This window comes from Plecotus auritus (assembly GCF_963455305.1).
Source record: "Plecotus auritus genome assembly, chromosome: 5".
Classification (NCBI taxonomy): Eukaryota; Metazoa; Chordata; class Mammalia; order Chiroptera; family Vespertilionidae; genus Plecotus; species Plecotus auritus.
Genome location: NC_137776.1, coordinates 132,405,467 through 132,417,497, shown reverse-complemented (window position 1 = coordinate 132,417,497; position 12,031 = coordinate 132,405,467). Strand labels below are relative to the sequence as shown.

Here is a 12,031-nt window from a genome sequence, read left to right as displayed (position 1 = left end):
AATTATGTGCCTTGGCTTAGTCACATGAACAAACCAAAAAAATGAATAAATGACCAGAAACAAATGTTAAATAATGAGTGGGGGGAATATGTGAACATGAAACCTTGAGATAATAGAGCCTCCAACAAAATTACCTACCTGCAATTTAAATTCTTCTTCTAAACCAATCCCTCAGTATTCCCGGCCCTACTATACAGACTACCCAACTTCAAAAAAAGCTGCAAATACTGCAAGTTATATTAATGAGCATCTTGATGGGGCTTCACAGATGCTGTTTCAAGCTTTCATTTCTACATTCTAGAATGAAGGCAATTCCAATACAGCATTCATTTGTGAAAGCATTCCTTAGTGTGAAAAACTGCAATAACTACGAGATACCCTTCCACATTCCAATTATTTTAAAAGGAAAGAAATAAAAGCCCAGCAAACATAAAAGGGTTCCCTCTGACTATCTGAAAAACTGATTGTGCCTGACCAGTTTTAATGAAAAGCATTAACCTAACATTGATCACAGCCCATGTACAGTGAGCATGCAGAATCAATAAAGGAGGAAAAGGCGTAGTCCAAGATTTACCTACCCGAGAGCAATGTCAGGCTTGTTGGTTCTGACTGTAACTCGTACTTACCCTACATCAGCTTTCAGCTTTTTAAAAAATTATAACTCTGCGTGAGACACCATTGCTAGTGAAGAATTAGATTCCACCAGCAAATTTTGATAAAATCAATAATCATCATCTATCTCTTACAAAATGTCAATAACACAGCCATTAAAAAGAACTGTTTAAAAACCCGAGAAACATCTGGAAAAGGTATGACTTATCTTTCACTTTGTACATTAATTCCTTTCATTTTCTATATAATTATTCATATAAAGTAGGGTTGACAAAACGAGTTACAAGATAAACTTTCTTATTGCCCACTTAAAAATAAACTGGTCACCTTCTGAGCAATTATTTTCCATGACATTAATCAAACATATCATCACTTGAAAAAAATTAAAAAGCAATAAAGACCAATACAGGTGTGATCAAAAATTATTTTTAAAGTTAATAACATATGTTCCTAAAAACAAACAAATGGGATAAGACATATATAAATACATACATATTTTTAAGGCAGTATCTATGGTACAATTAATGAGTAAATCATTTCTAAATGTTTGTATTTCAATATGTACAAACAGTAGTTTGACACTGTGGGTATTAATCGTATGTAGTGCCACGTCTACTGAATCATTTGGAGGATTATCAGCCTTTACATGTCTTGTATTTCTCATATAGACAATCCAAAGAGAAAGCTCCCTGTACCGACACAAAGAAAATCCTCATTGAAAGGCTTGTAAATGTAGAGTAAGATTTGTAAAATCACTAGAACATCATTTTTATTGATTCTGACTACAGGAACTTATATTTCAAATTATAAAACTATTTTAAAGGCATCATCATTATTCATAATAAATTGAGTTATTCATGTAACAGCAAGGACTCATTTGTAATTCTTTTTAAAAAGCTGATTTGGTTTTCATGACATTGCCACCTTCAGACCTTCTATTCTTTGACTATATTCAATACCATTTGAAGCTATTATTTTTAATAAAGAAAATATAAGCTTTTTGTGTAGTTATAAAAAGTCTATTCTGTCCCTATATAAATACATATGTATGTATGTATGTATGTATGTATGTATGAATGAAAAAAGGCATTTGTAAAATACAATCTTTGAGCACGGTCACATTCCTTTTCATTAAATATCTGATTAGCCTGGCTGGAATTCAAAGCAGACATACAAACCTGCGTTTACATGCTTCAGATTTGAAGAGAAAGACAATTTATGGGAATAAGGTATAATCACTAATCAATTAAGCACAGGATCCTAATACTCTTCATATGAATTATGATGTTTTGAGAAAGAATATGATTTTTATTATTAAAAAACCCCTGAAAGATGCCAGGTTTCTATAGAAGAATGAAATATGAAAGACTTGCTTATATGAAAGAAAATTTATATTTTAAAATATATAAATTTTGTTTGTTGATAGATCTAAAATATAGTCAATATAGCACCTTCTTTACAAAATTTAATACATTTGTATTATTCTTATCTATTGCATGTCACTATATCAAAATCACTTATAAACTATCAAAAAATCTAAGAAATAACTCTATAAAACAATTCAACTCTAAGTAAATGGTTGTTTAATAGACTAATTATAGAAATGTATTAATAAAGAGCAAATAGTATTCTAAGCCACCAAACTTTCCATAAAAAACAATCTCCCATATAAGACTTTGCAAAAAACAATCTTAACAATCTGAACTGGACACAATGAACCCCCACTGTGATAAACACAACTATTCTGAAAGTAACAGTTCCAAAAAGAAATGAACCTGAAGAAACAAAATAGAATTTAGGATTGCAAATGTACTTGTGATTATTCCATTGTTCCTAAATTTGTCCAGATACAGATTTGCTGTGAATGTTCCAAATTTTCGCATGTACTACTTGCAGAGTTAATAACAAACTAGTCACAAGAGTTCAGCTTTTTCTCTGAGTAGGAACAAGTACGTGAAATGAAAAGTTATTTGCTACCAAAGTTAAAACCTGCGTGCTTAAAAAAAGGTAACACTTTGGTCTTTTGCTGCCTCTTTGGTTTGCTATGCCTTCCTCTGATTATTATGCAGTGTTCTCAACCTGAATTTTGCTTTACAGCCTTGTAATTCATTAAATGGGGCTTGATCTAACTCCTCTCACCCACTTTTCTCATCTCTCAATTTCTCTGAAGGTCTTTCAATTTAGGAAGGGATCTGCTATTTTGGACCAAATTTGAAAACAACATAGCTCACGGTTGTACTCTAATCCCCAAAGTTGGAACTTGCTAGCATAGAGACTACTGACTAGTAAGCATATTAATTAGCAGCTCTGTTTGCTGGTGGGGATAAAATCCGGCAACACCTCCTAGTGAAAAAAACGGCAGGAAGGAAGTAAAGAGAGACACCTACTTGACTGCATGGTTCTAGCTGATATTTCAGCCGTCGAAGCACCCAAGCCTTGAGGAGAGCGTGCAGCCAGACGGAAGTAGTACAAGCTGTTTGGTTTCAGCCCTTGCAGTCTGTAAGACGTCCCTGGCTCAATGGTAATTCGTTGCTGTAGATAATAAGAGAACTTGGTCATCTTCACTAAGATGGGGGCAAAACACAGAAGCAGCAGAGTATCAAGGACTCTACTAGGGAAATTGCATAATGAAAATATCAGCACCTAAAAGGCAAGTTTCTACAATAAATAAGGCAACTGGAATAAGGGTAAGCCAGGGATCTTTACAATGATGATACAGCTCTCCAAATGCATCGGATAAAGGGGAGATCAAGAAGCCGTCACCCATAGATGTGTTCTACCCTTACGGCAGGTGTGTTGCTGTGACTTAGCCCACAATAGAAACTGATAGCGCAGTATGCCCAACATGTGTGATTACCATTGAGGAGAGGTCGAGCCCATGTGTCCTGACCTTCTGCAATCTAAATGGGGGCAAAGAATATATGGCCAAAAGTAACAACAGAAACTGGTACACAGTTTTCCAGAGATTGCTATAAAAGAGAACTAAAATTGCCAAGGTCTGATGGGATAAAAATCAGATGTTAGTTACTAAAGAAAGCTGGATCATTTCTATGAAATCTAAGTTACTTTAAAATAATTTTGAAACTTCTTTTCTTTGAGAATAGAAAGTCTGCAGCTAGAAAAAAATCACATTTTTTTCTGTAACTTTTAACATCATAAAGGACTTTTGCAATAAGATTTCTTTAATCAAATATTATAATTTCTGCCCTGGCTGGTTTGGCTCCGTGGTTAGAGCGTGGGCCCATGGACACAGATTCGATTGCTAGTCAAGGGCACATACCTTAGTTGCAGGCTTTATCCCCAGCCTCAGTTGGGGCACATGCAGGAGGCAACTAAGGACTCTCTCACATCGATATTTCTCTCTCTCTCTCCTCTCCCCCACCTCCCTCCCATACACTCCCTCTAAAAAAATCAATGGAAAAATATCCATGGGTGAGGATTAAAAAAAAGTTATAATTTCTATTCATGCTTGAAATTTGCCTGTGCATTTTAGCAAAAATACACCTGTCTATGGGTAATCACTCTCAGATTGAACATTAGCCTGTATAAACCTTAAAATACATACTAAAATGTAATCTAATATGGCATAAATAATCTTAGGCTTTTTATAAAATACTGCTTGCTGTTCACCCAAACAGAAATCATTCAAGAGAAATTCAAGTATAAAACCAGAAAAAACATCCCTAGGGTGTTCTGCCTTGCAAATACAAAAGCTTTTAAAATTTTAGGTATATCAAACAACAAGGAAAAAGGTATTCCCTAAATAAACAATTGTAAAGCAGAGTAGGTGTGCCAACATTCAAGCATCAGAGATTCAAAAAAACTGCCACTGTCTTTGCTGTTTTTACACTATTTCTTAGTTGAGCAGTGGTTACAATTTCAAATAACTTAATGCTGATTTATATCTTATTAAACACAGACATAGTTATGAGTAATTTAAGTTATATCAGCATATAAATTACATAACTTTTCAAGTGATTAATTCATATTGGCTTTGTTAGCTAAATCTAATTGCATTTAGAACCTGGTCTGTGGAGATTCTGCTCAATTCAAACAGACGTCATAAAATAGAAGTTTACAGTAAAAAATAATTTATTAGCATACATACAAAATGGTGACCAACAAGTGAATTGATAGTAGTTCACTTAGTAGGTGAGTGTTTAAAAAATGGTATTCCTGCCGAAACCGGTTTGGCTCAGTGGATAGAGCGTCGGCCTGCGGACTGAAGGGTCCCGGGTTCGATTCCGGTCAAGGGCATGTACCTTGGCTGTGGGCACATCCCCAGTGGGGGGTGTGCAGGAGGCAGCTGATCGATGTTTCTCTCTCATCGATGTTTCTAGCTTTCTATCCCTCTCCCTTCCTCTCTGTAAAAAAAATATCAATAAAATATATTTTTAAAAAAATGGTATTCCTTGTTAAATCTTAGGGGCTGTTTAGTTTTGTGAAGATCTTTTTAAGATAAAGAATGTCAGGAATTAAAATGGCTCATGAGGATTGAGTTTTCATATATAGTTTTACTAACATTTTGTCTAAATGTTCCCTGTTGGAATTTATATTAACAAAAGATGCTTATCAATTACTATAATATATTCCCTTTCTGGAAATGTTAGTTGGATCTTTTTTTTTTTTTTTTCTTATTGATTTCTTACAGAGAGGAAAGGGAGAGGATAGATAGTTAGAAACATCGATGAGAGAGAAACATAGATCAGCTGCCTCCTGCACACCTCCCACTGGGGATGTGCCTGCAACCCAGGTACATGCCCTTGACCGGAATCGAACCCGGACCCTTCAGTCCGCAGGCCGACGCTCTATCCACTGAGCCAAACCGGTCAGGGCGTTAGTTGTATCTTAATAACTGATTTCTATAGTCTATTCAAAGTGCATCCAAGATGCAGTGTAACCTAATGGTTAAGAAACATTCTGGTAACTGACTGCTTAGATTAAAATTCTGTTTCTGCCATTCAGTAGCAGGAGCCTTCGGGATAAGAATTTAACTTCTTCCTACACCTCCATTGTGTTGATATGTGAAATAGATTAATAGGAGAGACTGACCCATAGCATTGTTGTGAGGATTAAATAAGTTAATATATGTGAAACCCTTAGAACACTGCCTGTTAATATACGTATTAGTTATTCTGATTTTTGTTTCTCAGTGACTATCAACAATATCCCGCTTTCTGCAATCTGCTATTATTTTATTTGCATAACATACTCAAGCTTTACATATACCCACTTTCATATCATAATTTTTGACATACAAATAAACAGTTACTTTGGGGCATCTTTCTCTAAAAGCAGTTTGAACAAATTCACCTACTCAAAGCCGTGGAACTTACTTAGTTATATGTCTACGTAAGTGACTTAAGTACTTTAATGCCGAAGAGAAAAAAAGCAAGTCCCCAAGTCTCATGGGTTATATTATTTTATAACCTCATACTTCCATAAATAACATGGAAACTTGAGTAGAAAACTGTTCCAATCCGGCAACAGCTGTTTTGTTTGGCCCCTCCCCCCAGCAAGTCTCCAAATACCCTTTCTATTTTTTGGTCAAGTGTCTCTTTTGATGCATAAATCTTTTCTACCAAGGTCCTCTATAGGTAGCTGACCTTGTTACAGAACGCGGGTAAGCACTCAAAAGTGTAGCAGTGCCTCAGGGTAGTGACTGATTCCAAAGGCGAGCAGCAAGGTCCTACCTCCTCTCCAGGCTCCCCGTCTTTGTAGACCAGCTCATAGTTGGCGATGGTGTCCGAACGTGGAGGTGTCCAAGAGAGCAAAATACTCGTTTCAGACTCAGGTTCTGCTTTGAAATTTAGCGGTTGCCCTGGTACTAAAAACGGGAGGCAAAGGGTTGAGGTAACCATCAACATCAATAGTCATTAGTTCTTTCATTAGTGCATTTGCTTAAACCTTCAAAAGGAGCCCACCTATAACAGCTTAATGGAGTGTTAGGTCCCTTACAATGTCCAGGTAAACATGTATAGAAAGGTCATTTTCCTCCTTCAAGGAACAAGAACAATATTATGAACACTGTCCTTGTTCTTTATAATATCTATACCAAATGCAGAATATATTAGTCTCTGAATTCAATTTTACAAATAATACAATTACTTACTTCATAATATTGTTTCACGTAATCCATGAGATGATTTATATATAAAGCACTTGCAATAAATATTGCCTAAATCGTAACGAGTGCTAAATACATAAAAGTTATTGCTATTTTGCAAGTAAATGGGCATTTATTCTCTAGCATTGCATTTACCTTTCAAAGCTATTTTCAATTAGGTTTATAAAATCCCACCTTCACTACATTAACAAACCTACAGGCAACCAGAATCACTTAGCGTTTTTTTTCTTACCAACCTACATTTTAAGAAAGACTTTAAAAAAAAAAGAGTTAAAAAGCTATCACTTACAAATAATTGCTTCTAATTCCTAAATGACTTCAAATGACTTCATACACTAGACCTAATATAAACTTAATATTGTCCATAGTGAGAAGAAGCTATATTACTACACAAATGTAGAAGTTTATAGAATACACTTATTATCAGAAAGAGAGTAATTTAATAGAGGTTTTCTATAATTCTTTCTTAGTCATGTAACCCATGCAATAGACAATTTGAGAGAGCTATATATATCAGATGTAATAATGAACGAGACATCTATCCAGTTGAAAATACCTTACTCAAATGTTATATTAGAGTAAGTTAACTAATCCCAATGTCCAAATTAACGCCTGATTCTTATCTTATCCTCCATCTATTATGCACAAGGCTAAATGTACTTCCGGGCATCACTAGCACACCTGACCTTACATTGTTCTTGGCCAGTGTCTGCTCTGATTGGCTGGCGATCATGCTTTGATGGCCATTAACCATTGTGATTAATTGTGGTGTGTTTCAAAGCTGGAGAGATGTCCATATTTCTACAAATTCACATGAAAATTCAGTGTTCATTTAATAAAAATTAAGAACAATGACATATACTTCATACCATAGGGTAAAAGAACATCTAAAGCATTTTTTTGGCAAATGAGCATAAACATCCAAAAACATATAAAATAATTTGTAAATTGATGTATAAAATCAATTTCTTAAATAATACTCAAACCATTTTCATAAGAAAGAAGGTCTTTGGTAAAACAAAATGTATTACTTTCTTTTCCTTCTGTAATCATCTGTCTGTAGTATGGTTTAAAAACTGCCTTCCATTTAAAAAGTTATTAAAGTCTAGGGCAGTGGTCGGCAAACTCATTAGTCAACAGAGCGGCAAACCACGGCTCGCGAGCCACAGTTTGCCAACCACTGGTCTAGGGGGATCTAGCAGAATGGTTTCTAGGATCTCTAATTATCATTTTATTCCACTGTCTGCTCGGTGAACCTGTGAGTCTGAGTGCGTGCATATATGTGTGTGTGTGTTTCTGAGTGTGTGTGCAAGCAACCACGCACATTCATGTTTGGACTGATGCTTAAGGCCACCAATAATCAGTGCTTCATATTTCTGATTGCATTCATCATCTTCTCTCCCTTTTTGTATCACAGGCCTTGAGACACTCATTAATTTAATGCCTCCAGGAATGTACTTTCTGAACAGGATAAGAGGGTATCTTTTTCTTTTTTTTAAAGTATCTGCCCAGTGGGTGACCAAACACAATCATTCAGACTGAGAGATGGAGACAAAAGAAGATAAAAGATCAAGAGAAAGAGAAGGAGAAACAGAGGGAAATAAAAAACAAACAGGCAAAGGGCAAAACAAATAGCAAATGTATTACTTCTAACATAAATACCAAAAGCATTGGCAGCAGCAACAATGAACACCAAGAACTATCAGACAGGTGGGGAAATTATGATTGGATTCTAACATTCAGGTAATGAGAGGGCTTCTCAGCCTAAAACTACAAAGACAGACACACACACACATCACACACATCTGTGTACAATCACTTCTTTTTCTTTAGTTTTATCCCCTTTTTTTCTTCCTCTAAATTTCCACAAATCTGGGAAAAGAGAAAGCCTGTGATAACTGATTTAAACCAAACCAAAATAGAGTGTTGGCAAAAATTTAAAACATAGATAGTATTAAAGGGCTGCTCTCAGGATCATAACTGCTTATTACTTATTTCTCCCCTGCCAAATTCTAATAATAAATTAAGTGACATTGATTGAAAACATCTTGGAAATCTAATTAAGTTTTCCTTACTTAAGCTGTTTATTTTCTTGCTTTTAATTTGTCTTGAACAAATTCCCAGTAGGTCTCAATGTTTTATCCTTGTTTAGTAACACAAATTTCCTCTGATTCTCTAATTCTGTTTGGTTCTATTAGGAGCCCACTCCTTCTAAATAATGAATCAAATACGCACGTCAAAGTCTCAGAGGGTGTACTGTCTATTTTCTTCTTAAGCAATGTAAGTAGTGGCCAGAGGACTTAGTGGAAAGTCTCTTACACTAATATTTAAGGGGAACTCCTCCTCAGCTCCCACCATCTCCTTTCTTTTGAAGTAATTTGGAGGGTGACGTAATTTAGTGGGTTTTAAACTTGTGGTAGAAACACAATTGCCTAGAGGTTTCAGACAGATCACGGAGATGAAAGAGGGCAGAGAGCATCTGCCCACCTGAAGGAGCTGGTAAGGCTCAGCCAGGAGATTGCTGCCTTTTGAAATATGGGCCCAGTCTTGGTGGAGCTTCTGATTTTTTTCAATGGGTGTAGATAATAAACCTTGTAGGTAAAACCTTTCCATTTTTAACAATTGGGAAATCATTACATTAATTGAAATGAATTTTAAAATACTGTACGGGGCTCAATGTGCCTGCAGATGAAACCCAGCAAATGAACCTGCGCTTTACAAGATCTTTTTATTATATCTGGGTCTATGCTCACGAAGGCCTTAAGGTGCCACGACTCAGACTTTCTTGGGAACTGGGGGTTCACCCGCAGGGATGCGTCCCCAGGGTTCTCTACTCATAGCTGAAACCGCCACAATGAAGCTGAGGCTTCAACGGGTAAGAAAAAAGCTGTGAAATGAATAGATTTATTTCTATATTCCCCAAACATATTTGTCCTAACGATGATGATATATGTACATAAAAAAACACTTTAGGGGACTCCAAACTGTCATATTTAGTTTCTGTGCTTGGAGACACAGGGAATGCTTCATCATCTGTCAATTGTAATTTTATACCAAATATTGTGGCTACAGAGGTTCTTATTAGGAAATGTTAATATTTGTATTTTATGCCCCGCTACACAAACACACATATATGTAACATTTTTAATGCTCTCATAGTCTTTATACCTCAAACTTACTAGCATTCGCTTCTTGTTTGCCATATCTATTTAGTTTAAGAGCTTTTCTGTGTTGTAGCATTTACCTCATCAATTACCTGAACATGGGAAAATCAATCTGAAGTTCAGAGTAACTCATGAGCAAATAAAAAGAATCCATCCAAAAACTTACATGCAATTATTCCATATTTAAAAGGGAAAAGTGTTAATATTGGCCACAAACTAAATTTATAATTTAGATGTAAAAAGAGGAAATGAAAGTAGAAATACAAATTTTTCTTTAAAATTATATGTAAGAAATCCTTATGTTCTGTAAAGTGGTATCAATGTTATATTCTTCTTGATTTACTTAATGTTCAAAAGGAAATACGAATGTGAGCTAAGATTATAATCCCATAGATAAATGTAAAGTATTTGAGCAGTGGTACTATTATACTCTATATAACTATGTAAAGGCAACTCAAAGACAGAATGTAAATAAATACGAAAAAAAATCTACATGTCATCTGAAATGCTGATAATGTTAGAAGAGATCAATATTTGAGCAAAATGTAGGGCATATACCTAAGGAGAAAAAGATTATCATATGTAAAATGGCTAAACAACCATTTCATCTAGCCATTTATAAATATGAAATATTACCAAAGAGACTGGAAAGCCCAGGATTGTGAAAATATCTAGTACTTTAATAAGGTACATATTTCCAAATGTGTGTACCTAACATATTGATAAATGATTTAAAACAACAACAATGAAAGCAAGTCAGACTTATAGTGGTAGTAAAACAAAATTCAAAACAAGGAGTCTGATTTGTAAGTGCCACAAATATGTTACTGACGAAATAAGCACTTAATACACAAGACCTGCACAAATCTTACTCTCAATTGTCATTAAATATCAATAAGAAAAAGTTAAATTTTATTACAGTTGTATTTACATCCAGAGCTCCTTAACTCATTGTTTAAACTATTTAGAGAAAGCATTTAAATTGGGCTCATAATTTTGGCTATTGGAAGTCAGTATTTTTTTGGTTTGCTGACATAGACGGCCTGTTGACTTATACTAATGATTTTTAAAGTTCTGGGAAGCTAAAGGTCAATGTCTCTAAATGCCATAGTTTTATATTCTAACAATTTTACAATGCCCAGAATTTGTAGTAGAATTACCTTTTTAAAAATGTTTAAAATTGATAATACTCATTAGTAATTAGTTAGTAAATGTATATGATTATTTTCCTATAAATCTCATATATAAATCAGTAGACTTTCCCCAAAATCTATTAAGTGTATAGAAGAATTAGAAGCCAAATATGTTCTCTAAAGCAAGTTCAGAAAAAAGGACTTAACAGATCTAGAATGCCTCCAATTAGTATGAACATTAAACAACATTTATTTCAGTGCATTCGATTTAATATGTAATTTATTATATTTTTTTATCAGAGTTTTATTTGCAGATTTATAAAATATATAGTTACCCTATGATTTAATTATGACTATCTATAAAATAAAACGATATCAGAAGTAGACATCCTTCCCAAATGTGTTATCTAATAGTGGAGATCTTTTTCTAGAACAAAATAAATACTTCCTTTGTAAATGGCCATTTTCAAGGTGAACTAGTTGAAAATGACTACAATGTGCCCTGGCTGTTTTTGCTCAGTGGATAGAGCATCAGCCTGCAGACCAAAGGGTTACAGCAGTGGTCAGCAAACTCATTAGTCAACAGAGCCAAATATCAACAGTACAACGATTGAAATTTCTTTTGAGAGCCAAATTTTTTAAGTTTCAACTTCTTCTAACGCCACTTCATCAAAATAGACTCGCCCAGGCCATGGTATTTTGTGGAAGATCCACACTCAAGGGGGCCAAAGAGCCGCATGTGGCTTGCAAGCCGCAGTTTGCCGACCACTGGGTTATAGGTTCGATTTCTGATAAGGGCACATACCTGTGCTGCAGGCTTAATCCCCAGTGAGGGGTGTGCAGGGGGCAGCCAATCAGTGATTCTCTCTCATCACTGATGTTTCTTTCTCTCTCTCCCTTTCCCTTCTTCTCTGAAATAAATTAAAAATGTATTTAAAAAAATAAAATAAAATGACTAGAATGCCAGAAATTAAAGGTATGGAAAATTTAGAAAA

General features: G+C 34.9%; 1 protein-coding gene across 32 annotated transcripts in view; it reads right to left on the bottom strand.

Annotated features, from left to right (window-relative positions):
• PTPRD (protein tyrosine phosphatase receptor type D) overlaps positions 1 to 12,031 on the bottom strand; it is a 2,215,209-nt gene that overhangs the window by 179,085 nt on the left and 2,024,093 nt on the right. For all 32 annotated transcript variants that reach the window (XM_080668837.1, XM_080668841.1, XM_080668865.1 and 29 more), the window contains 2 exons: positions 6,306 to 6,439; positions 3,000 to 3,144 (listed from right to left, as the gene is read on the bottom strand). In XM_080668837.1, the coding sequence (XP_080524963.1) occupies positions 3,000 to 3,144; positions 6,306 to 6,439 (279 nt within the window). The remainder of the gene's footprint in view (positions 1 to 2,999; positions 3,145 to 6,305; positions 6,440 to 12,031) is intronic.